Here is a 27939-nt window from a genome sequence, read left to right as displayed (position 1 = left end):
AGTGAACAACACCATTTTAAGGACCGCATGAAAATTTCATTTCTATTAATATCGAAATATATGGTTACTAAAAACTGAAATATCGAGACATAGATTAATTAAAAGATTAAAATAAACCCAATGATTAATGTTAAGTAAGTAAGAAAAGGAAAGAAAGAAAGAATATATTGTCCTTCTTCTTGCTTAAACACTATTAAAAAAAAAAGAGAAAACAGCCTTTGTCTACTTTCCTTCAATTTCACTTTCACTTTCTTGGATTTCAATGGCGAACAACAATCTACCTCGAAGAATCATCAAGGTTTGTTATCTTTTTATATTCTTTGCTCGATCCCTCTTTCAATCTTCCCTCTACAAATAAAGCCCATTTATTTTTAACCATTGATTGTTTGTTTTGATTGATCAGGAAACACAAAGGCTCTTAAGTGAACCAGGTAAACTTTTTTTGATATGGGTAATGAATTAGTGATAAAAATTGAGTTGATATTAAATAAAAAAGTGATCTTTTTTGTGAATTTTTATAGCTCCTGGAATTAGTGCTTCACCTTCTGAAGAAAATATGCGGTATTTTAATGTCATGATTCTGGGGCCAACTCAGTCTCCTTATGAAGGTATAACTATTTTTTTTTGTGGTGTAAGCTTTTAGAACTAGCTGCTTAGTTTGGAACTAGAGAAAAGTAGTTGGATTGAATTATAAATGTATTAACGTGTCATGGATTATGATTTATGAATGAGTATGGGTTTTCCTTCTTTGTATAATATTTGGGGATGTCTTGTTATTCGGCTAGGAATTACATCGTTATACGAATTTCATTTTATGTGTATCAAGTAAGAGTTTCTATGGGTTTAATAATTTAAAATGCATGGTCCCATAAGTGTATATGAATGGATATCATTCTTTTAATGTCATACATTTATAATTTTTTCCATTGTTTTTGGGTTTAATTTGATTTTCTTTATTATGTAGAAAGTGGTATTGGGTACTTTATTGATGTATTTAATAGTTGTTGATTTAGGGGGTGTTTGTTTTTTGCTACTTATAAGTGCTTACTACCTATAAGTTTATTATAAGTCAAGTTTTCCCACTTACACTTTTGGCACTTGTACGTAGCAAAAATATACCAAATAAAGGGTCAAGTAGCTGTAAAACAAACACCTAAAAAAAACGGTCCACCACTTACAGCGAGAATAAGTAGTAAGCACTTACAAGTAATGAAAAACAAACACGCCGTTAGTGTTACTTTTTCTTGACTAAGTCCAATCGTTAGATTTTTTACATGAAAAACATGTTTGGGAGGGGGGATAGAGCTGAACAGTATGTTTTTTGAGATATTATGATCTGATTTAGATAGAACTGAAATTGTGAGGATCAGCGGACTGTCCACTTTATCGCCCCTATAGTTATGGTAAGGGATTTACAATGTATTAGTATATACAGGCTATAATAATATTCCCATATTCTAAATTGCTATCTCTCATTTCTTTATTGCTCGTCTGTATGGAGGTGTCTGACATTGAGCAAATTGTTCAAGATGGGGTTTGTACCAGGATCCCTGAGTGACATCTTATACAGATTTTCAGTCTGATCATTTGACACTAAAAGGAATTTAGCATCACTCTGACAAGCTGGCTTTGAAAACCTAAAAATATTCTAAGGAGGCTTGTGCTAGGATGGGCTGGAAGGTGCATATTAGCGTGTTGTCTTTTTCTGTGATTTGCATCGTTCTCGGTATACTCGATCACATTTGCAAGTTAATGTACTAGGTGCTTTACTGTGGCTAGCTGTGTAGCCAATAATCTTGTAGACAAGCTTATCAAGCTTGTAATACTAACGTCTACTGTCAGTTTGTGTTTTGTCACCATCCAGAGTCATCTTATATTCGTTTATGGTTTGAGCTAGTTCGAATTTCAGGTTGTAGACACATCAGGTCATCAGGGATATATTGACTTTCCAATAGTTAGTATCTTTCTTCTGAATTTATAGGTTTGTGGGAAACTCATAACTGCTTCTCTGCTATGCATTGAGAACAGAAACAATTATGAGTTCGTTATTTGACATTATTATTTGTGCTTTGAGCTGTGGATACTTCATACACTATGTTTCAGAAGAGTTTTACATATATCATCCTCTTTAATTCTTATAATAATTTTCTTGTACACTAATTTTTTTTTTGATTGGTAAGCCTATTTTTTAAACGAGATCAGTAACTCATTGGTGCGGCGGGGTTCGAACCCCAAACCTCTGGTATCATCACCCAGAGGTTTTACCAACTTTGCTAGTTGGCACCTTGAACCAAGCAATTGATAATATTACTTTTGTATCACATAAAGAAGGAAAGAAAGACGATTGTGTAGATATGTCCGTGTTCTATGAGGCAGCATGTATCTGATTGGTTTCACATGCGAATTCTTTGTGTCATTTCGTTATATAGGCTGCCACACATTCCCTGTAGTTTCTGTAATGCTTTGTTTTTCCTCGTCTCTTTCCATCCATATTGACACGTTGCTCTCTGTGTTTTATGTATCTTCTCTTTAGGTGGAGTTTTTAAGTTAGAATTGTTTTTGCCTGAAGAATATCCAATGGCTGCACCTAAGGTATGAGAGTCTTCTCAAAGTTCTATGCCTTACTCTTATCTTAGTCTGTTATAAGTCCTTATCATTTTCTGTAAGTTTTGGTTGACATTCTGTCAAGATTTTATATATTCATTACATGTCTAGTTACCATTTGCTCTTTCTACTGTGTGAACTCTTTATATATATAGATACTCAGAACTACTCTTTATTTATTTGGATCTTACTCTGTAGTTTGTATGCAAAAGCTAATTCGTTTTTGTCAGTGAGTTAACGGGATCAACTTCCTCAGCTGGCCCTCCCTAAAAGTGGTTTTTTGGTTGGATATGCAGAAAAAAAATACAAAGAACTGTCTCCACCCACATGCGTTGTCGTCCTTTTTGCACTTCAATGCTTGGTGTTCAATCTTCAAGATTTGTCCATCTTTAGTCACAAATGACATAATGCCTGGCATATGCTTTGTCAAGATAGTTTGAGAGGAGTGTGGTTGGGAGCAAGAATGAGTTATTCAATATGGTTTGGGGTTGATGTGTGTCCAAGAGTGGTTGACCTGTTTGTTAGCCTGTTAGAGCACGCCAATGGGTTGTGTAAATGTACACAGACACATAGGAGCCACATGTGTTTTTAAAATAGATTTACATGATGGGTCTAGTGGGAAAAAAAATACATCCAATAGTGAATCAATGGATGTTTTTTGCAAAATGTGCAAAAACAAGTGGTGTTGGCTTTCCATTGAAAAAAAATGAGAATGCAAAACTTGTGGAGTCCCATTTTTTGAAGTAGTGGGTAGTTAGAACTGATGGAGTTTAAAAATGTGTAAAGCTATGTTCATTTTTAAACAATCACTTAAACACTTTTAAGTTGAAAGCCATTTTACACATTCCCATTGGTAGAGATTTTTTGGAGAAAATTGTATAAATTGACACTAAAAGTGTTTTAAACATCCCCATTGGTGATGCTCTTAGGTGCTAGACTTGCCTCTAGCTGTGTTCTAAAGCTCACCTGCTGTGTATGCTCCATTTCCTTAGTTCACTCTAGGGGCAAAACGAATGTCTCAGATTGCATTGTGTGCCTAAGCATGTTCCTTACTTGTTTCAGAATATCTCATATAAGCTATACAGTTGATTCCTTGTTTCTTGATTGTCTGATTTCATTTACTAGTTATTTATGTTCTGTACGAGACGTTTCAATTCTTTGTGAGGCATTATAACTTTTCTAATACATGCGATGATTCTCTCATTATTATTCTTTTGCCTTGCAATTATCTTGATTCTTCTTGTATCAGGTTCGGTTTCTCACTAAAATCTACCATCCCAACATTGACAAGGTAAGGAACTTTGCTTCTATTCTTCCTCAGTTCCAATAGTAATGTCCTTCATCGCTAATTGACATGCTACATTGTATCAGCTTGGAAGGATATGCCTTGATATTCTGAAAGACAAATGGAGTCCAGCTCTCCAAATCCGAACAGTATTGTTGAGGTAAGATGCTCTGTTTTATCTTACACAATTTTCTTTGGCTTTCCTGTGAAGCTATCTCATTGTATAAACTTAAGTGAAAGAGCAAATGACTGATGCAATTGTCATTATTTCTCTTGCATCTGCAATGTTTTAGTATTCAAGCTCTTCTGAGTGCACCAAACCCTGATGATCCACTTTCTGAAAATATTGCTAAGCATTGGAAGTCGAATGAGGTAGAAGCTGTTGAAACAGGTACGACCACTAATTTCTTGTGATTATATTTTAAGAGGCAAAACAGTTTGATAATTTTAGAATTTTCTTCAGTTGGTCATAGGATACTTGGCATGTAAAATTGTTGGGAACCTTTCTTTAGAAATTGTGTTATATTTTCCTTCAACTTTGCCACTGACCTCTGTGTTTTCTTCTGTCCTTTCAGCAAAGGAATGGACTCGTCTGTATGCTAGTGGTGCTTGATCTCAGATAATATGGTAGAAGCCAAATCTCACAGTTAACTTCTGTGACGCTATTTGAAAAATATCTGTAGCTAGTTCTCGAACGGAAATTAAAGAATTGTTGTGCACTATCAATGATAAATCCTTTTGAAGGTCCTTTGTTGCCAATTTATAGCTTTCCTTTTGGCCTGTCTATGACAATGTACAATTAGGTCAAGTTTAATATACAATGTATCCTACTTGGTTGATCTGCCATCGTTGTTGGATGATATATAGGCTTTTCATTTAGTATTTTGCTACAACAAGAACCTACACAGTCTGTAAGTGGAGTAGATTGGAATTTATTCAATCCTTTCAATGGAGAAGAAGTGCAGATATGTTGCCATGATAATTGGTAGTACTTGGTGTTCCGCCTTATCTGGACCTCTGTTAGCTTGTGGCAGGGAGGAGTTTATCATTTTGATATGGTTTGTTCATTAAATCTTATTACAGGGTTGTATGGCTGGGTTGATTTTGCCATTTATCTGCTTGATTAAATCTGTGGATCATTTTACTTTAGTAATTTCCATAGTGAAATTCTTGAGCTCCGGTGGAGCCAGGGGGAATGTCTGGCTTTGTAGATCCTTTGCCCTTCTTGTGAAACCATGAAACGGATAACATATCCTGCTAGAAGCAATAAGTTTCAAGTTCAATGCAATTTATTTGTATGCAAATGATTCTTTGAGGCCTGGCTTTTGAAAAATTGGTAATGTGATGTGTTCGGTATGTTTATCCGATCAAACTGTAGTGGAGTTTCTAGAATTCTAGGTATCAACTTTAATAGATCCAAATCATTAGCCAATTATGGCCTAGTGACCCACGTCAGTCCTTTTTCGGCCCACGTCAGTCCTTTTTTTTCTCTGAGACTGACAACACATCAGATTTTACTTGGCATAAAAAAGGAAATTCTACACCCTTTTTTGCCGATTTCAGTTATTCGTAACCCAAAATAGATAAAAACTTCTTCTATACTTTTTTTTCAATTCTACAAAACACTCCCAACTCTGAAAAAAAATCATCTCTTCAAACCCTCTCTCTTATTCTTCTTTTCTTCCAAAATTAAACTAAGAAATTGTTTAAGATGACGAAATTAAGTCTATGGACAAGGTCAAAAAGGATGATAGAGTGATGTCAAAATTACAGAAGATGCTGTTCTTTAGAAGAAATTGTTCAAGATGATGAACAATTCTATACTGCAATTTCAAGATGATGAACAAACAACTTATGGCCGGGATCACTCATTATTTGTTTTTTCGGTTTTGGTTACAGAAAGAAGGTGTTGCTAGAAATTCTTGATAAACACTATTTTCAAAAGAATGAAAAGATTAAGAAGCAAGAGAATGAGCACTCATCAAACTGTTTCTCAGAATATGATTTTCTGTATTTACCTATGGATTTCCGGTATGTATACACTCTTATTCACTTTATAACACAATATCTTTTTTTTGTTAGTAAATTAAAACTTTGGAATTGTTCATCTGTAATGGTTTTTTGCAATTCATGTTGCATTTTCAGGTCTGGGTATAACCTTGGGTATGCATTTGTCAACTTCACAAGTGGTGTTGGTGCAGTCAGAGTTGTAACTAGACAATTCCGTTCTAAACACATGCCTAGAACTTAAATTTTTTTTATACCCCATTCTTATTTTTTGATGATTTATTCATTTTATCATTTATCTGATTTTATGAATTCAAAATTGAAAAAAAAAAAAAAAAGCTATTGATTGGGGTCTAAGTGTCTGTGACAATGGAACCAAATCGAACAGTTTAGCGACACATTTAATTGACCTTTTCACCTATGAGTAAACTAATAGGTAATCTAAATTTTCAGTAAAATAGGTGTTTGACGTGTGTCAAATATGACATGCTACATTGTATCAGCTTGGAAGGATATGCCTTGATATTCTGAAAGACAAATGGAGTCCAGCTCTCCAAATCCGAACAGTATTGTTGAGGTAAGATGCTCTGTTTTATCTTACACAATTTTCTTTGGCTTTCCTGTGAAGCTATCTCATTGTATAAACTTAAGTGAAAGAGCAAATGACTGATGCAATTGTCATTATTTCTCTTGCATCTGCAATGTTTTAGTATTCAAGCTCTTCTGAGTGCACCAAACCCTGATGATCCGCTTTCTGAAAATATTGCTAAGCATTGGAAGTCGAATGAGGTAGAAGCTGTTGAAACAGGTACGACCACTAATTTCTTGTGATTATATTTTAAGAGGCAAAACAGTTTGATAATTTTAGAATTTTCTTCAGTTGGTCATAGGATACTTGGCATGTAAAATTGTTGGGAACCTTTCTTTAGAAATTGTGTTATATTTTCCTTCAACTTTGCCACTGACCTCTGTGTTTTCTTCTGTCCTTTCAGCAAAGGAATGGACTCGTCTGTATGCTAGTGGTGCTTGATCTCAGATAATATGGTAGAAGCCAAATCTCACAGTTAACTTCTGTGACGCTATTTGAAAAATATCTGTAGCTAGTTCTCGAACGGAAATTAAAGAATTGTTGTCTGCACTATCAATGATAAATCCTTTTGAAGGTCCTTTGTTGCCAATTTATAGCTTTCCTTTTGGCCTGTCTATGACAATGTACAATTAGGTCAAGTTTAATATACAATGTATCCTACTTGGTTGATCTGCCATCATTGTTGGATGATATATAGGCTTTTCATTTAGTATTTTGCTACAACAAGAACCTACACAGTCTGTAAGTGGAGTAGATTGGAATTTATTCAATCCTTTCAATGGAGAAGAAGTGCAGATATGTTGCCATGATAATTGGTAGTACTTGGTGTTCCGCCTTATCTGGACCTCTGTTAGCTTGTGGCAGGGAGGAGTTTATCATTTTGATATGGTTTGTTCATTAAATCTTATTACAGGGTTGTATGGCTAGGTTGATTTTGCCATTTATCTGCTTGATTAAATCTGTGGATCATTTTACTTTAGTAATTTCCATAGTGAAATTCTTGAGCTGCAGTGGAGCCAGGGGGAATGTCTGGCTTTGTAGATCCTTTGCCCTTCTTGTGAAACCATGAACGGATAACATATCCTGCTAGAAGCAATAAGTTTCAAGTTCAATGCAATTTATTTGTATGCAAATGATTCTTTGAGGCCTGGCTTTTGAAAAATTGGTAATGTGATGTGTCTGGATTCGGTATGTTTATCCGATCAAACTGTAGTGGAGTTTCTAGAATTCTAGGTATCAACTTTAATAGATCCAAATCATTAGCCAAATGTGGCAGTGATATCGTTATGTAGAAATCAAAGACCATGAATACTGAGTAGTTGAGAATGCTCCCAGTGACCCACGTCAGCTCTTTTTTTTCTCTGAGATTGACACATAAGATTTTACAATAATTCGGCATAAAAAAAGAAATTCTACACCTTTTTTGCCGATTTCAATTATTCGTAACCCAAAATAGATAAAAACCTCTTCCACACTCTTTTTTCAATTCTACAAAACACTCCGAACTCTGGAAAAAAAAATCATCTCTTCAAACTCTCTCTCTTATTCTTCTCTTCTTCCAAAATTAAACTAAGAAATTGTTTAAGATGACGAAGTTAAGTCTATGGACAAGGTCAAAAAGGATGATAGAGTGATGTCAAAATTACAGAAGATACTGTTCTTTAGAAGAAATTGTTCAAGATGATGAACAATTCTATACTGCAATTTCAAGATGATGAACAAACAACTTATGGCCGGGATCACTCATTATTTGTTTTTTCGGTTTTGATTACAGAAAGAAAGTGTTGCTAGAAATTCTTGATAAATACTGTTTTCAAGATAATGAAAAGATTAAGAAGCAAGAGAATGAGCACTCATCAAACTGTTTCTCAGAATATGATTTTCTATATTTACCTATGGATTTCCGGTATGTATACACTCTTATTCACTTTATAACACAATATCTTTTTTTCGTCAGTAAATTAAAACTTTGGAATTGTTCATCAGAATGGTTTTTGCAATTCATGTTGCATTTTCAGGTGCGGGTATAACCTTGGGTATGCATTTGTCAACTTCACAAGTGGTGTTGAATGCGGTCGAGTTGTAACTAGACAATTCCGTTCTAAACACATACCTAGAACTTAATTTTTTTTTATACCCCATTCTTATTTTTTTTGATGATTTATTCATTTTATCATTTATCTGATTTTATGAATTCAAAATTGAAAAAAAAAAAAAAAAAAAAAAAAAAAAAAAAAAAAAAAAAAAAACTTATTATGAAATGATAACTATCATTGTTTGTGTTGAATTGATTGGGGTCTAAGTGTCTGTGACAATGGAACCAAATCGAACAGTTTAGCAACACATTTAATTGACCTTTTCACCTATGAGTAAACTAATAGGTAATCTAAATTTTCAGTAAAATAGGTGTTTGACGTGTGTCAAATATGGCAGCTCTAAATGAGGCATTGATTGCGGAAGTCCGGCTCGCTCTGGCTACAAAGATTGGGTGGAGAAGTACACAATTCCAACTTTGCTCAGCAATTATCCATGAACCACCAGATGTTCTAGCAACAACATCAACAGACTAACAAGCTTAACATGTTTCAATTGAAGCCGCATCAACAACAAATGTCACCCTCACCACAAGAATAACAGCGTGAGAACAACAACTTCGGTCCACAAAGCATGAGTCGAAGCAATAGAATTATTGGAAGGGAGTATTTTTTTTTTGTAATACTCATAAGATGGTACCTTGGACGCACCAGTGGTCGCTCGCCGCTTTTCATGCACCCAGTTCACTGTCTCAAAGTTTCTTTTGTCGGTGCATCCCATTGTGATTGATTGTTTGTTTATTGTTTGAAGCACTCAATTAAAGACAACCTGATCCGACATGCATTACCTTAGAGTACTTTATATTATGTTAATATGTTGAAGAAATCCATTCGCTTTTGTGGTAGTACAAATTTAACGTTATATTTATTTATATTTTTGTATGAAGAATGTTTTGTGGTGTATGGGAATCCTCTCATTTGTTTAAAGAAATCTGTTCATTCTTTTACCTTAATTGATTGATATAGGTTTTCAACCATAAGTTCAAGTGGGATAATACTACATTTGGTAAAGTCTGTAATATAACACATGCTAGGATTCAGGTGAATTTCTTTTTCATTTAGTTTTTCTTAATTAATCATCGGCTAGATTTAAAATTCTGTGTTTTTTCTGGAACAAAATTTGAACTTATGATTGGTGATATTGCAGGGGAGGGAGAAACTGACGAAGAATTTTGACTGTTCATGGTTTGCATGCCACACTGACGAGTTCTTGCTCACTGTATTTACACCGCCTAGAAATGGAGCCGAAGTCTACGGGGATCAACTCCGTTTTTTATTGGAAGACGAGCTAGGTTTTGTCGTTGAAGGTGTTGTTAATGGTTTCTTTGTTCACAATTCATCACCAGGTCTGGGGACCATAGGTTTTTCGATGTGCTAATTCTTAATGTAGTGCAACTCCTATATGCTTTTCTGCTCAGGCACAAACCCTTTCTTTCTCATATTATTTTTGCTTTCCAATGGTTAAAACCAACATGACTACAAGTCTTGATTAAAATTATTACTCTCTCTCTCAAATTTGCTATTATAAGCTTTGACATGTAGTCGTGTTGGTTTAATTTTCTTTTATCTTGACAGGAAGATTCTTTTTTCTTTTGATAGTAAAATCATTTGGAACCGAAGGACGAAAGAAGGATGGCCAATAGGTTCCTTCAAGTGACATGGTGTATGAGTACATACTCTTCCGTGGAAGTGACATCAAGGTACAATATATTTGTTTAGAATTGTTGCTGAAAATTGAATATGTAGTTTTTTCTCATTCAATGGTAGCTTGATGTAAGGTTGTTCAGGCTAGGGTTTTATCTATGAAAGAAAATATTGGTAGTTTATTCATTGTTCACTCTGTGTAAAATGGGCAGTCAGAAAATGTTGTGTTGAGTTTGTAGGAACATGTATATGGAGAAAAAACTACAATTAAGATAGGGGCCCCATTAAGATATATGTAGCCTTTTAGATATCCAAAGCTCAAGAACCAGTTCTTCGCTTCTAACTTATGAACTGAACTAAAGGTATCAAAAGCTAGATGCCATGGACCCTTTCCATAAGCAAAGGTCATGGACCAGTTTGTCAGCTTCTCATTTATGAAGTGAACTCATGGTGCAAAATTTGTTATGACATGCAGCTGTCACAATTCTAAGAATTTAATTAGGAAGAGAACTTTTATGATGATTTGTTTTATATTTATCAGACTTGAATGGGATAAGTATAATTTCCTTAAGCCAGTTGCATTTATGTCAGTTAAACATCAATTAAGTGCTTGATTGAATGTGTTGGTGACATTCATTGTAGTTGTTGTTAAACAAGTTTTTGCTGTAAGTGACACTGCAAATATTTTATCCTTCAATAATCTCATTGAAAATGTGAGTGGATTTGAGTAATAGCTTGATAGTAGTGAAAGAAAAGTCTTAGAATTGATATAATTTGATAACAGCTTGATTCTTGATTAATTAACAGACTCATGTTACTGCAACGATGACACTTTCATTTGAATGGTTGGGTGTCAATAGCAAAATTGGGAACCAACCTTGCATATGTGTCGTGAATTAGTTAATTATGTGACATAGATTTGTATGCAAGTAAAAAAATAATTAGTTTTTGAATGCATAACATTTTCTTAAGTTCTTAGTGTTGACTGTTGACTTGAGTTTGGTTGTGTTGTATTTTTTCTTTATAGAAATTACTAAAAAAGGAATTTCAATAAATTTCAAGATTTTTTTAAATAATCCGGCCTATTGCTGGCTATTTTTGGATGTGAGCTCAAGCTTATACACTGCTATAGCTACTCTAGAATGGTTTTATTATTTAGTTTGTGGATTAGGCATGAAGTGCTTACATTTGTATTGATAAGACAATTTCTCATCTTATGCATCTATTTACTCTAGCAATTTATATTTATGTATTCAGTTTTAAGCAATAGTTTTCTAATATTTCGTTGGTTTTCTTAAGAATTTCAACAAGTAGAGTAGCGTGAAGAGACGAGTACGGAGTATTGAAGCAAGTACGGAGAAAATGACATTGATAAAGCGAGTTGTAATGCGGGAGCTGTGGGCATCAATTACTTAACCTCTAATCAATAAGTACACTCAATTGACATGTACCCTTCACTATAGTCATAATGGGATAGCAGTAGTGTATCATCTAATTAATTGACCCTTATAGTCAATTTCAATGTCAAAGCTTACTATTCTATTTTTTGGATGTGTAGATCAAATAATGGGAGGAGTTGAATATCCCTAAAACATGTTCTTCAAGATTGTGAAGAACAAAAAATTATCAGGTGAGTGGTCAATTAATTAAGTTTCATTTTTTGAAAACTTTGTTTTATGTGAACAATGATATAGAATTATAGACTTGATATTAACGATTTAACTTTGATTCCAAATTTGCATTATAAAACTTTAATACTAAAATGGCTAGGGTGTTGTCAAGGAATAGTTAAAAAACTTATGCACATTTGAAATCTCTTATGAGCATCCATGTTTTTGGCAAAAATTAGAGTATAAAACTCAGTAGGGTGGTCAATCAATTTGTATATGAAAGTTTTATGAGTGGCTAGGGAAGACTATAACATATCCAATCCAAGACATGATGACATGGGGTTTAGATATATATCTATTATGAGTCCCATGTTACAAACAGACTCCTGAACATAAATTATCGAAGAAGATCCTTTGTTCAAATCCAATACATATGTACCATAGAAAAATCAATTTGCCTATTACATTCTTCTTATTTTAATTTATTAGTCATTTTCACCCTCCTTTTAATAACCTTGCTTTTTCTTTTTACTAACAATTGTCATTCTTAAAGTTAACATGTGTAGTAGAAATTTTCTTTCAATAGCCTTCAATTCCTTTTTCTTTTTACTGGCAATTTCATGTAGGTCACCTGGTTTGGTTATTGAATTTTGATGCCTTTTTTTTTTTTTTTTGGGATTTGACATGGCAATAATGACTAAAAAGCTTGATTGGCCTATTTATAGAGAATGTGCATTATCACTTCAACTTAATAATATGATGCTAATCAAGAATATCACGACATCGATAATTTTATTAACATATCTTATTTTTGTCCTCCTTGCAGTTTGGTATATGTTTTGAATTGATAAAATGAGAAGAAGCTTGCAACAGGTATTCTATTCTTCTTTGTGGTCTGTTTTAAGAATGAAATATTGGTTTACAGAATGATAATCTCTTTCAAGATATTTACATATGGTGAAGGTAATAAAAAAAACTGAAAAAAATAGTAAAGAAATATCATTTTTAGGAAAAGAAACTTTCATACTTTTATATATTTCTAATTTTTGTTCGCATTGTCTATTGGACTTTTAGAATGTTGTGTATTTTCTGGTGGTGATCTTTAGGGATGGCTTTTCGTAGTGGTAGTGTTGTTGTTGCACATGAGGCTGTTAATGCTATAATGGGTCCTCACACCATTCAAACTGAGACTATGACTGTGGCTACTGGCACTATTGCACCCACCATGGGAAGTGCTTCTGGATTGACGTTTGCAGCTTGTACTACATGGCATTCAATGATTATATTAGCACCAATGGGAGTGACATCCGCAAGTGCCAATTCTACCTGAATATGCTCTCTGAGTGTCGTAAGAACTTTACAATGAGTGTCTAACACTATCTTCTTTAATCCCTCTCTTATTCTTTTAAGTTATGATTTTTCTGCTTCAAACTTTTGAATTGCTTTAATGTATAGTTTTTTGGGGTAATCATTGATTGGAATGCAAAATTGAGAATGCAAAAAATTAGAAATAGGTCTTTGGTATCTTGAACTTCATAGTTTTGAGCATAAACAAAATTTATTAGATAGATCATATTTACGATCAGAGTAGTAAGAGTGCTGCTTGAAGAACACTACGTCATATGGGATCATAATTAATGGCATCACTTCTGGCACTATAATATGGGCCTATTATTTAAAGGAGCACTGCAGATTACTACTATAACACAGGAGCTAGCTGTTCGTGTGAAAGAGACACTCCTAATATTTTTGTTATATGAGAATTTGGCTGCACTTGGTCGACGCCTTTGAGTAAGGCTAATTAAATTTGTATATTTTCAAAAATATTAATTATATGCTACTTTGGGGGTGCAGAGGCGTTAATACAGAACTGGCTCCTAGATACTAGACCAATATCTAGATTACAAGCACTAAGCACTCTTGAGATCTTAAAACCAATAGAACCATATCTCGTACCATTTGCATACCTCATTTCAGCTTCAAAAGGAGATTTCAAATAGTTAAAGCACACTCTATATGCACTATACCACCCTGGAAATTACTACCTTCTTTAGACGGACCAAGGTGCACCTGACACTGAACATCTTGATCTAGCTCAATTTGTATCTAGCAACCCTGTTTTCGCTGAAGTTGGCAATGTTTGGTTAGCAAAACAAATTTGGTCACACATAGGACCTACAATGCTTGCTACTACACTCCCTGCAATGGCAATAATGCTGCTAAGGAGTTGTAAACGGGGATTTATTAATCTTAGTGCTTTTGACTACCCTTTAGTCACTCAAGATGAAAAAAAAAGAAGCCTACGGTTTTGCTTTTTCTAACATTGGTGCAAATTTAAATGAATTCAAGAGCATTAATCATGCCGAAGAATTGAATGTTGCAGACTTTATATAGAATATTATAAGCTAATGGGATATCTTCAACTATAAATTTCCAGGTCAAATATATGAGATGGATCCTGCTGACTTTAAAGTTGAGGAATTTTTTGCTAGCAAAGACTACTCAAATTGTTTTTATGAAGAGTTGTTGTCTAGCAATTGAGAGTCTGTAACGCTAAGAAATACTTGGCATGCCATCAGTAATCACTATATTTTCAAGTTCGCGACCATTGGAATTATATCACATATCAAATCTTTCTAGAATGATATTATTATTATTATCTTATTATTTTGTAATTGAGACCATTTTAAAACTCCACTATTTAGTGATATATATGAAGTCTTTATACAACTGTATCAAAGACTTTTGTTAGGATTTCAAAGGGAGAAACATTTGTTATGACATTATTCTATTTTATTGCTTCAAATTGATTTAAAAAAAAAAAAAAAAAACACACTGGACAATTAGTATGTAAATCATGGCATTATTAGTAGTGGTTGCATTGCATATCATATCCCATAATAACATATGGTTTTGCAAAATTCAAGTACATGATACATTGAAATTCCTTAGATTATTTCGGACAATTTTTTTGTCTAAACATTTTTTTGTTTTGGTAAGCCCTGCTTTTAAATGAGATCAAGAACTCTTTGATGCTGGCGAGATTCGAGCCCCAGACCTTTGGTATCATTACCCAAAGGTTTTACCGACTTTGCTAGTCGGCACCTGCAGTGTCTAAACATATGTTTAGATGATGATGAAGTGTCTAAACATATGTAGTTATGAACATCATTTACAATGGAATTTCCTAATATGAAATCTATCCCAGTGAATTAGAACGTATAAACCCTTCAAACAAAGTATATATAATATTATAAGCAATGAATCATTAGCTATCAATATATATATATATATATATATATATATATATATATATATATATATATATATATATATATATATATATATATATTATTCAAGTAGACTTTAGGCTTTTGAGTCATTAGCTATCTATGTAGCAAGTCTGGCCATAGGCCGGGCCAAATGGCTAGTTGTATAAACAGCGTAGAATTAGAACTGGTATACCCTTTTGAAAATGAAAACCTGGAAGCCCTTGTAGGGGTTTCATATGAGATATGTATTCCAAGATCCAAACTGATGGAATCTAGAATATGTGAACAATGTGGAGGTTTGGAGGACAAAGGACAGACATGACATCCCACATTGTCTAGGTTAGAAAGAGATCCCCTACCATAAACTTTACTAGTCCGGTACTCCCTGCTTCCCGCCTTTGCTTATGTATTTTAAGGAGCGTCATGCGCCACTGATTGGCTTACGTAGTGTCCTGTATGGTTGGTTGTATTCGTCCTTGAACTATATTATGGACCACCACGATGTGTGTTCTCAAAAACTACAAAGCTTTCCCAAATCCTAATGCACGGTATCTACCGAACTACATGACCGACAGGCAGTAAAAAATGTGCAAATCAGCTCAGTCAAAACATCTGCAAATCAGCTGTGAGGTGCAGTTGCGGATCTGTCCACAAAAAACCATGTTTGCAAGATGGTGATATCAAGATCATTTTTTTCGACATATTGTTTCCAGCAATTGTCTGTCTAAAGTCAGATTTTTGGATGTAAATAGTAGTGTTTTCGACAGAGACTACACAAAATGTTTTGCTATATATATTTTCTTTGCTTAATTTTCCAAGTTTGGCAACAACTAGATTATCCTCTCTGCGCAGAAGGATGAAGAAAGTGTTTCTAGAGTTGTTTTATCATGGGGCGACGACTGAGTGACTGTCGCAACCGCTTGCACTCATCTTACAAAAACAACTAATTTCAAATGATTTTAGTATTGCAGTTACAATCCTTTAACAGCAAGATAAAAGACAGAGATAAGAATGAAAATAAGTATAAAATAAATTTTGATGAAATGGAAGCTAGGTACCATAGGCCATAGCAATAAAAAGATGTACAAATTATTTGGTAGAAATATGAGGCTCTTATGGCAGTTATGGGGACCCATGAATGTTGATTTCAAAGTGGTACCAAGACCAAACTACACCTGCGAGAACGATTCTGCTCTATACATTCATATCTCATTATTGACAAAAATAATACATAGCTATGATAAGAACCTTGATCAAATGAGCCACATATACTATTGATATCTTCATGTTTGGGTCAAGATACAATCTCTATCTAGGACTAGGGAATAGAGTTTCTTCAGAATGCAAAGCAGACCCATCACTGTTTTGATGTTGGAGAGGTGGTATAGCGAAGGATGATAGACTATTCATCTTTTCCGCATTTGGTAAAAACAGAGGCGCAGGGTGAGATTCTTTTGTCCTTGGTGGACTCCCTTGTAATGGAACCCTCTCTACAATTTGCTTCCTCAATATGTCATGCAGTCTCCCAAACAATTTTTGCTTGACTGTCTCAAATGCTCTATCCAGATTCTCAATCTGCATTAAATATATAAGAGATAATTAAAATTGTCTGATCAACAATTTTACATAAATCATATTGACTGAAAGTTTGCTCCTAAGCCCGAAGGATTAAGAAGCCCGAATTAAGCTCTAACACACTATCCGATCTATATATGAACATATATAGGTGCTTAAGAAAACACTTCACTTCTACTGACTTGTTCCTTAGCAAATTACTTGTCTAGTTGTTTTGAAGGAGATGTGTTTTGATCCTAAAGAGAAGATGCTTAGTGTATTTTCATTTTTCACTTATGGTGAAGGTAGAGAATTTGAAACTCTCCGCCAAGAGCCCAAGAGTAGATGCCTTACAATTATATATAATGTAGTGGGTCCAAATCAATAGGCAGTGTCTTATAATAGAATAAGGGTATCCCTAGAATAGGAGTTAAAATACGAGTTTGTTTCTAGTATTTGTACATTAGAAATGATCAACTTGGTATAGTTTATTGAATTTTATTGTGAAAATACTAGAAGTTCTTGAAGCATTGCATTTGAAATACTATTAACATCAAAAGATCATTTTGACTTGCCTGATCGGTGGCATTTACATTGTACATAAAGAGCCCATAATAGAGATCAAAGCTGTCACTAACAGTATTCTCTGTCTGCAATGGAAAAGACAACAAGATTAATGAAAACTAAGATTATTAGAGTTATACACCTAGTGCCAATAATGCACAAGGAATCTCAATGGTATTTCTGTAATGTAAAGAAATATTACCAGTTGTAAGAGTGTCTCATAGCCCTTTGTATTGATGGGTGTGGACTCCAAGTTTAAATGTGATAAGATTCTACACGAGTTAAATATAATCCTTAATTAGCACGCTTATAAACTAATGACATATCAGGTTAGGTCTAATCTAGTACTCTAATCATTTTGATTTAAGTTATAGATTCATACCTCCCAATTGTATGGGTGATGAACTGGCTACCAGCAGCATGGCGATCATGTTCTTCGCACGACATCTCCACCATGCGACAACCCTGAAAAAAAAACGTTAATATTCATAAATAAACGATTTTGGTTATCAACATGTGCAATTTGGAATTTAATTGTTAAAGAACCAAAAGTACTTTATATTTAATAATGCTAGAGCTGTCAATAGGCCAGATTTGATATTTAAAGTAGAGAACTTTTGATTTTAAAAGAACAATACTTTTAGTCGATATATATTTTTTGAGAATTGCTAGCGTACCCTTTGGGGTAGGACCATTCTATCTCTTAAGAAACAAAAAAAAGTGACTAAACAATTGTAAAACAGGTTATTTCTAATTTTTATCTTCCCCCACCTGCAAACTCTCTCTCTCTTCTTCCTATTTTCTCTCTAAACATCACCACCTACCTCCTCAATTGGAACTACCAACATTGGTAAATTGATATAAATTAAAGGAGCTAGAACTAAAAAATTTCGGATTGTTTCTTCCATCATGAACATTTTGAGTAGAATTATGTGGTAAATATCTAAAATCTTTAGCTCTTCTTAATATTCCAACATTCCATGCAAAAATTCGGGTTTTTTCTTGTTTGGGACATGATTCTTTAGTTCACTTTTGTGTTCTATTGTTTCTCTTTTGAGCCCTTTATGAGCATTCACAATTAGGAATAAAATGTAGTGGGGGTTTTCTTTATAACCTCAATGATTAATTAATGGTGATAGATGACAAGAATGGTTCAAATGTGTTTATAGAATACGGCGGTGGTTGGAGGCAGTGACAATGGCAGTGGTTGGAGTGGTGGGGGATTGATGGGTGAAGAAGAAGAAGAAGTAAATTAGAGAAAGGAAAGAAGTTAACTGTGGTGAACTAAGAAAAAGAAAGTGACTCAACTCACTATAATTTGTAGATTTGGGCTACCACGAGGATATCCCTATAGGGATGAGTGTTTCAACGGATCCAACGGTCCGAAAATCAAAAACAAAAAGGAAGAGAGAGAATATGGGTTTGTTTTTGATTTTCGGACCGTTAGATCTCGGATCCAACGGTCTCGGCTGGCGTCCCTATAGGGATATCCTCGTGGTAGTCCAACTTTGTGAATAAAAATAGAACCACTAGAATAGGTAAATGGGTCACTTTTTTTTGTTTCTTAAGAAGTAGAATGGTCCTACCCCCAGAAAGGGTCAGGACGCTAGCAATTCTCATATGTTTTTTTGGATTGGTAAGTCTGTTTTTTAATGAAATTATCACCCAAAAAATTTAGCTGATATAATGAATTGACATGAATACAGGCTTGGGCTTTTATAGCGACCCTAGTTTGTGATACTAGTACTTAATTGAGAGATGATTATATCTAAAGGGATCCCATACCTAAAAGAGTTTACATACTGCGCTGAATTATGTACTAATGGGCATGGCATAAACTTACAAAATGGGCATGGCATCCGGAGTTTTCTACTGAACTAAAAGTCTGTAATAGTTTTTTAGATCAATTTCTAAATAATGAATAAATTATGGAGCCGGTGAATTCTTCATGGGTCTTCACCATAAAAAAAAATACTAATATTTCAGTGGTACGAAAAGACAAACACAAAAGTGTGTTATGTACTAAAGCATTTAAGTCTAATCCCAAATTTCTTTTGGTAATCTAAGTCATACACTTGCAACAAATAAAAATGTTTCTCCAACCTTTTTTTTCTCATACAGAAGTTAGCCAAGTTTAAAAATGTTTCCCACGTGATAAACGCCAGGGTTTGGTAAGGCTCGTTAGTTTTTCTATGATGCTCAGAAAAAACCTGATGGCCCTCGCCTACGTAATCATAAAAAGTTAAAAAAAATTTCTTTGTACAAGAAAAAAGAGAATGTACTCACTTCTGTTTCGAAAATGCCTAAGAATTGGTCACATTTCTGATATTGTGCACTGTTTTGGTCAACTCGAACCTTGTCGTAAACAAATGGTAAACCAGTCCATCCATCTTTTCCACTCTCCGGTCCAAACATCGGATGTGTACAAACAATCCCAAATCCAGGTGGAAGAACCTGAAAATTAAATGTCGAAATAATGAGTACAAAATAAATAAAATTTTAATCATCAAATTTTCAAAATCTTACCTCTAGAAATAGATTTCTTGGAAATTGTTTTACTGACAACACATCAGCAAAAATCGTATCGGGTTTCAATTTGTGCATCGGGATACTCCTCACAACTGTTTCAGTGGACAAGATTGAACTACACACTAATAGTACATCCGGTTGTTCTTCACATAAACTGTCAACATTTCTGTCACAAACAACAGTACAAATATTAGTTCATTTAACTTAAGCTTTTAGGCTATAGTACTAATAGTAGCATAACTAAAAAAATAGAAATAACAAAAATTACCTGAAAAACTCAATACCATTTTCTTGACAATAATCAGAATAATCAGTTCTTGATGTAGCAAGAACATTATGACCTTGCCTTCTAAGGCCCTTAGCAATAAACTGACCAAAGTTTCCAAAGCCAATAATACCAACTTTTAATGGGTTTTCGGAGGCAACTTCAACGGTAGAGACTTGATCACAAGAATTGTTAGCATGGTTTATAATGTGGTTTAGCCTTGGGGTTGAACATGTTAGCTTAAGTTTTGTAAACTTAGAAGAGTTTGATTCGTAAATGGTATTGGTAGATGTGTTAAATAAGGTGCTGTTAGGGGACAGTTTTGGGAAAAAAGTGTTGTGTGTGTTGCAGTAGCAAAGATGGTTTAAAGTAGCCATGCTTGTGAGTTTGTCTGAAAACAGTTGTGCTTGTTTTGTGGCTATCGGTTTCTTGCTAATTTAAGCAGAAAGACCGATGGAGATTTTTGGAGAAGAGTTGATGCTTTTATAGTATTAGAAGCTGTGTATTTACAGAAACATTACTACACATAACAGTTATTTACAAATTGAACCATTAATATCATATTTCTTATTTTAGCAGGTGTTGAGGAGAAAACGAAAATAAATTTAGAAACGAAGTCAAGGCCCTGGAAAATCAATTATGGTCCTGTGTCTAAATCAAATTAATTGCCTACTTTTTTTTATAATTTGCCTACTTGTTTTGTTCTTCTAGAATCTGAAATTAATAGGTCGGTTGATTGATTAATTTGTCTTAACTTTTGATTGCAAGAAGAATCTAATCGCAATCTAATCTAATCCGGTGTTATGGGAAAGGATCATCGGCAAATTATTTTGCTATCAGAAGTTTGTAAAGCTTCATTAGAGTATTTTTAATGGTGCAAGCTCAAAAACACCAATTTTTTTTATTAGGCTATGTTTGATTGCTCAGAAGAAAATTTCATTAAAATTTACCTATGAAAATATATTGGTGTTGTGTTTGGTCCAACAAAGTTTGTCGTGGAACAATATTTGATTTATTATAGTTTTATTTATGGGCAAGAGAATAATTTCCTAGGGGGAGATATAGGAAAATGACGTTTTCTAAAAAAAATGTGGAAAAATATATATTTTCTTGAGAAATACTTTCCACATATATATACTCTTAGGGTGTGTTTGTTAATTGGCAAACTTCTAGTGGGAAAATATAAGATTTCTTGGAGTGTTTTCCCATTTATAGATTTCTTGGAATAAATCTATATTGGGAAAATTTTAGTTTCTTAGGTGTTTGTTTTGCAAAAATTTATAGTGGGAAAATATAAGATTTGTCGGTTTTTGGGTGTTTGTTTTACGTGGTTTTTCCAGGTGGCAAATGATATTTCAATTTTTTAGAGATATTTTTTTTGGTTTTCAAACTCAATGAAATATAACAAAAAATTAAATAAAATACAAATTAAATAAAATTAAATACAATACAACTCAACTTTAATAGTATCCATAGGATGTCTTCTCAAACAACCATAAAATAAAGTGAAAGTGCAATGAACCATAACAACTATTGTTATCCAAACACATATAAAATGTCATTGTGCTTTGGAAAAATTCTATTTTTGTACTTTCCCATACTCGGATTCCAAACTGTGAATAAGCTGCTGTCTTGAATTCCCCACTCTCATTTCTGCATATAGCTCCTGCAGCACCTCTGTTTTTTTAATTTTTTGGTGTTTTTGACTGACCTGAAAGCAGCATCATGGAATATCTAAAAACCAGATACTATTACACTTGAAGAACTAGTATTGGAGATAATAGATTCAGCCTCAATAATGTCAGAGCCTCAGAGGTCCTGTCATAAGCTTGGGCATTGCTCTGCCAAACTGTACCAAGCATTGTTCCATATTACAGTAGTGGACACTTAAATACACCCAAACACTGGCAAATGGTACTTCTAGTGGGAAAATACAATTAGCCACCCTCATTTGCCAGTTAACAAACACACCCTTAACGAATCAAACACGAGAAAATAATAATTTTTCAGAAAAGTCATTTTTTCTACAGGAAAATAGTATATCAAATTAAACAGGAGGTCCTAAAGGATTTACTCGTCCTCTTAAATCACTCACATCGTTTTCTACACTATCAAAGGCGTCTTCGGCTTAGGCAAGAATTTTTTTGTATATTTTCTTCATAACGCTTGGCAGTTGACACTAGTATTGTGATTAGTAATATGACTTTCATAATTGGTCCAAATTAATAAAGTTATATTTAAGCTGTGTTTTTCCAACGCTTTTAAAAATCACAAAAAGGCTCCTTCCTCTGTTGTAATGTAATTGGATATAATTTATTTGCATTGAAATACATGTTGTTGTGTTATCTGTTAGTCGATACAAAAATCAATAGTCATAGTTAACGAGTCGGTGTGGAGTTGTTGTTGTTTTGGTTTGTTTTTTTTTTTTTTTTTTTTGCTCGCTACAAATTTTGTTTTTTAAGAACAAACGAGGAATGTGCTGGAGTATTTTCCAACCTGCTTCTTTGTCTCTACTACTGTCAAATGATCCAAGCTCAGCAGTACTAGTACTTCACGACTCACCACATCTAAATCTAAATAAACAGTAAAAATTAGAATAGTTACTTTATTTCACACTAACTAGATTTAACTCTTTAATCCCTGGCCCTGGCCCCTCAGCTCCTTTTACATAATTATTTAGTTTCTAAAACATTGTTTATGATGTAGTCAAATCTTTGATCACTTGCATGTATATAGATACAAATCATACAATATAAACTTGAGTTGCCTATAAACTTACATTAAGATATAGCGCGCATATATATACACACACGTAAGCAATAAGCCTGCTTGTACTATTTCTCAAGTTAGAATTCATGTGGTCAAGAAACAAAGCAGTACAAAGCAGTACCCCACTTGCTTACTCAATAAACTGATCAAATAAACATGCCTAATTGACTATATTATCCATATATTTTCTAGATAGTAGTATTATTTTATGTAGTTTTATATATTGATGTACATATGTATTTGCCAACGCCCATGTTTCCATAACTTTACAGTGGCTTATACTATAGCTAGTAAATTTGTGGACGGCAAAAATTCGGTACAAAAATTATTTGTTAAAAATTTGAAAATTTGGATTCTAATTCGTTTAAAAATTCAGCTCAAAAAAAATGTCAAAACATATAATTCATGTTTTATACGGATATAATACGAAAACATTCGGTCATATTTGTTGCATTATAAGTTTAGAAGGTAATATTTTGTCCAAATTGTAGTGTGTTTTTTTTTTATTTAAAAAATATGAACCTTATTATTCGGCAATTATAAGTCTAGATCATAGAATTTGAGTATTTAATCTTTAGGTTTGAAACGTTCGCATTATTATTTGTGTTATACGGAAAAACATATAAAATGTGTTTAAAATGGGTATAAAACGGAGTATTACTAGCTATGCTACCTTATACACAAATGTGCATTTATGGTGAATAACACGTTTGGAACGGACATCGGTTTTCTCATTTAATAATAATGATAAAATGAAAATGAGATTCCACTACACATTTAAGTGTGGTTCACAATCAATAAGAAGAAAATTCTAAAGGAATGGAGCGACCGAATATGAAGTGCTGAAATAAAAGCATTTCCAATGCAAGTCACTGTTTTTCACCTCCACGTATGATTATTTTCTCTCTTTGTTACATTTGTGGTGAAAAAACAAGAAAATGTTGCCTAATGCAAAGATGACTTTAAATTTCGGACGAAATGTTTGATTCCGTCTAAATAAAAAAATCGAAAAAATAGTCGGATGGAATGAAATATCCCGTCCGAAAAAAAAAAAAAAAAAAATGAGAATGAAACATTCCGTTTGGAAGAAAAAAAAACCGAAAAAATATAAAAAAACACACGAGACGGAAAAAAATGTTCCGTCCGAAGCTCACAACTTAGTATCAATCTCGGTAGCAATTGCTACCCTCGTTGTGATTTAGTTACAAGTCACCGTCATTGTCACATTTGCATTGCGCAAGTGTTCCACAAAAGTAAAAATTCTCAATTTCCTCTCATAGTGATTTGCATTGGGAATGCTCTAAAAGAGAAGAAGCCAATAAAGTGAGGGACTGAATATAATGGTGGTGATCTATTTGTTGCATTTGGCACGGCATTGTGTACTGTTAGGCACGCCTCCAGTTTTCTTGTGTTCGTTTGTACAGGGCTTTTAGGGCAATGATAAAAGTCGTCTCCTATGGAATGATGTGGAAAGAAAAGTGTTTACGTGACATAATCAAGGAAATGTGTAAATTGAAAATGAAATCAAGTTATCAAACGATTTTTTTTCAAGAAGGATTATTTTCCTTTACAAAATTTGCATGATACTACCAGCACACCAGATTGCTCATTTTGGACACTCTCTCTCAGAACCTGAACCTGTGGAATGGCTAGATACACATCTTCCGTGGCTTATGGACATATTGGAAAAAGAGAGAACCGATGTAACATTTTGACCTGTACAGAAACACATTATTCATCAACTTTCCACAAAGAATTGGGTTTGTATTTTTTGTAAATTGTAATTAGTATGGGCTCTACAATATAGCAAGTGTCGACAATTTCTTAGTTGGCCATCCCCAAGTATGTGCTGTTTTCCTAATGAAAGTCAATTAGCTTGTTAGTAATTCGGTATCTATGTGAATTAATTAACAGATTAAATAATCAAAGAAGAAAAACTATCCGACATATTGTTGTAATTACCTCTTATTATTGTAAGACATTTTGATCTTTAGATGGGCGGGATTAGTACTTTAGCATCCGATTTCAGCTTATGTAAGCCGTCTGTTTAAGCTCAGCTCATTTTCAATTTTCTAAATTATCTCTAAGATACTTTTGGGGTCAACTTGTATTTCAAGTTTTCAACACAAGCGGGGTCTGATTAATAATTCAGATGGGAAATAAAAGAAGTCAACTTATATTTGAAGGACTAGTTCGTCCACAAAATTGTGTTATCGACTTTTTATAAAGGTGTAATCTTCATGTGGAAAACCACCTTTGCACATGCCATCATAGTCTAAAATCTAAATGACTAATGCGGCGACCGCCGAAGGTTGCACGCACGCACAAATTAGTGTTTCAATTTGGGTCTTCTTTTAATATCCCACGAGGGTAGCGTGGGGGTTTAAATTTCAAAGGTTCGGTTCTTTCTGTCCTTCATTGTTATTTGTCATACTATTATTGCGTTCATCCCAAGGTATTTGGAACATTGAATTTGAACTTCCCAAAGAGTTATCCTCCTCATTTTTTCAGCTTCATTCGTTTCTTTTATATGTCACGGGGCATTCTAATCAGTCTTTAAATCTAAATATAAAAATAAACCATGAATTTTCTAATTTTGTATAAGGGCTCCTAAATTTTCTCAAAATGAAAAAGTTGTGTCTAGCTAATATCTTTCTCGATATTTATATAGTAGAATTAGGAAGTTGATTTAGTAGCTTCTTTTATTTTGAATTTAATTAGATTTAGAATTCTAGATTTTTTTTGTTATCAAGTTTGGCTGATATAATAAGAGCATCTTTAGGTGGTAGTATAACATATATTTTTCTTCATATTTGAAGAAAAAATTCGAAATTTTTCAGAATTTCATCTCTAGGTGGCCTCATTAATGGTCGCATAATCTGTCTGTTCGCATTCTTGTTCGCAAATTTGGCAATTTGGATGCGGAGCGACAATTGTAATGTCGCCCCATTTTTTTGACTTTGACCACAACTACGGCGCGCCACTACCACTGTCGCGTGCTCCAACGGGAAAAAAACGGGCAAAAAACGGTTGGATTTCTACCAACTATATCTACACTCATTTCCTTCTTCATTTTACATACACTCTCAACTCAAACATTTTTATCAAACAACTTAAACATTTCACATCAATCCTTAACAAACAACACACACACACATTGCCAAAAAAATGGATCATAAAGTGTATGAGATGTTTCCCCTTCAATCTTCATTTTCATCTTCATCGTCTTCTTCTTCTTCATCTTCTCCAGTAGAAGACTCGGTAGATAGTCTTGATGAAGAATTTGTTAATGACATTCCCCTTATGAAGCACCATATGGCTGTACTTGCACAAGCAGAACTACATGCTCCGAAGGCACCACATGGCGGTTCAAAGAAGGGTCGAAAAGTGAAACATAGAAACTATGCTCTGACTTTGGAAATCTTGAAAGCCAACTACTTCGTCGATCGTCTTGTCTTTCCGAAAGAGGATTTCAAACGGCGCTTTCATATGAAAAAATCTTTATTTCTTCACGCCTTCAACGATATTCAGACTCATTTTAAGTACTTTCAGCCTAAATTCAACAATGTTGGTAAACCTGGTATAGATCCTCTGATCAAGGTGGCTGCAGCTTTGCGTATTCTTGGTTATGGTACGGTGGCTGATCAATTGGACGATCAATTATACATTTCCGAGGATACTTGCAACCAGGTGTTGAGGCATTTCTATGATGCAATTATCAAATTATACGGTTTAGTCTACTTGCGAAGGCCAAATATTGCAGATACAGAACGTTTGCTTGCACATTCTGCCATACGTGGATGGTCGAGTATGTTGGGAAGCATTGATTGTATGCATTGGGAATGACATAATTGTCCAACTGGATGGCAAGGTGCTTACAGTGGTCGTTCTGGAAAATCATCTATTATTCTTGAAGCTGTTGCAACCGAAGACCTATGGATATGGCATTCTTTCTTTGGGATGTCAGGGTCACACAATGACATCAACGTGTTGGACAATTTGCTGGTATTTGAGCACGTGATCAATGGTACTTCTCCACCTGTTTATTTTGATGTAAATCAGCATAGCTATAATATGGGCTATTATTTAGCTGATGCTATCTATCCTGACTATGCGGCATTTATACAAACAATTTCAAACCCTAATGCTCTAAAGACGAAGTGGTTCACAATGATGCAAGAAGCTGCAAGGAAAGATATTGAAAGAGCTTTTGCGGTTTTGCAATCTAAATTTGGGATTTTGGCAAAAGCTTGCAAATTATGGCATGTGGAGACAATGAGTACTGTTATGAGAGCATGTATCATATTGCACAAGATGATAATCGGAGCTAAGAATAAAAATTATGAAATGAGGAGGTACATTCCTGATCCAGAAGGGCAACCACAGATCCCACCTACTCGGGAACACTACATTGAGGGGACTCTACGAGTTTAATCAAAGATTATGCATATGGACTTAAAAGCGACCTTTTGAAAGCATCTATGGAGCATTAGGGGTGACCGACATTGATTGTTGTAATTTAATTTCGTACATGCATATTTATTTTTAATCATCAATAAACAATGTTAATCAATTTCTATTTTATTATATATATATATATTAATTTAAACTAATATATATTTATATAAAATTAAAGTTTATTCATATTAAAAAAAAGTTACATAGTCATAGAAAATAAAATGATTAACATTAATCACTCACATTACAACACTCTAACTACTCTTAATATTTTCCATTACAGCACCTAACCACTCACATTTTCCACACACTAAACACTTCAATAGATCAAGACCTTTTCCTTCAAGGTTCGCAAACTTTTTCAGCTCTCTAACACCATCACAACCATTTGGGCATGATATCTGTCCATATGGGCAATATCTATACCAATGATCATCCTCGCCACAACACGTGCATATCAACAAACTGTCTCCATATATATATTCCATACCAGGACATATACCATTTGGACATTTCAAAAATCTGACTTCTTCACTATCTTTGTTGAAACTTTTATGTATGAGCATATAACCTTGACAATGTGGTGCTTTAGGACACCTTTTGTTCAGATACTTGCATGATAACGCAAGGTGTTTTTTTGATGTGCAAATTTGGCACCTCTCTTGATCAAGTGTATCAAAATAACAAGATTGTTGA

General features: G+C 33.9%; 3 protein-coding genes and 1 long non-coding RNA gene across 4 annotated transcripts; 3 read left to right on the top strand and 1 right to left on the bottom strand.

Moving 5' to 3' along the window:
- The first annotated feature begins 53 nt into the window (after nucleotides 1-53).
- LOC147478066 (ubiquitin-conjugating enzyme E2 36) lies at nucleotides 54-4730 on the top strand. The gene is made up of 8 exons (XM_086584917.1): nucleotides 54-298; nucleotides 404-431; nucleotides 522-608; nucleotides 2534-2592; nucleotides 3854-3895; nucleotides 3976-4049; nucleotides 4183-4280; nucleotides 4465-4730. The coding sequence occupies exons 1-8, from the start codon at nucleotides 263-265 to the stop codon at nucleotides 4500-4502; spliced, it is 462 nt and encodes a 153-aa protein (XP_086441043.1). The 5' UTR covers nucleotides 54-262; the 3' UTR covers nucleotides 4503-4730.
- Nucleotides 4731-6317: 1587 nt separating this feature from the next.
- Nucleotides 6318-7156, top strand: LOC147478065 (uncharacterized). Its single transcript, XR_015209521.1, has 3 exons — nucleotides 6318-6473; nucleotides 6607-6704; nucleotides 6889-7156. It is a non-coding gene; the product is annotated as an uncharacterized LOC147478065 (long non-coding RNA).
- Nucleotides 7157-16110: 8954 nt separating this feature from the next.
- On the bottom strand, nucleotides 16111-20485 carry LOC147478064 (arogenate dehydrogenase 2, chloroplastic-like). The gene is made up of 7 exons (XM_086582730.1): nucleotides 20020-20485; nucleotides 19749-19917; nucleotides 19509-19676; nucleotides 17605-17687; nucleotides 17425-17494; nucleotides 17234-17308; nucleotides 16111-16679 (listed from the first exon to the last, which is right to left on the bottom strand). The coding sequence occupies exons 1-7, from the start codon at nucleotides 20391-20393 to the stop codon at nucleotides 16413-16415; spliced, it is 1206 nt and encodes a 401-aa protein (XP_086438856.1). The 5' UTR covers nucleotides 20394-20485; the 3' UTR covers nucleotides 16111-16412.
- A 5468-nt stretch (nucleotides 20486-25953) lies between these two features.
- Nucleotides 25954-27219, top strand: LOC147478063 (uncharacterized). The gene is made up of 2 exons (XM_086586151.1): nucleotides 25954-26593; nucleotides 26657-27219. Exons 1-2 carry the CDS (start codon nucleotides 25954-25956, stop codon nucleotides 27217-27219), a joined length of 1203 nt encoding a protein of 400 aa, XP_086442277.1.
- Nucleotides 27220-27939: the final 720 nt, after the last annotated feature.

The sequence above is a fragment of the Coptis chinensis genome, chromosome 9 (genome assembly GCF_015680905.1).
Source record: "Coptis chinensis isolate HL-2020 chromosome 9, ASM1568090v1, whole genome shotgun sequence".
In the NCBI taxonomy this organism is placed as follows: domain Eukaryota; kingdom Viridiplantae; phylum Streptophyta; class Magnoliopsida; order Ranunculales; family Ranunculaceae; genus Coptis; species Coptis chinensis.
This window is presented reverse-complemented; position numbering and strand designations above follow the sequence as displayed.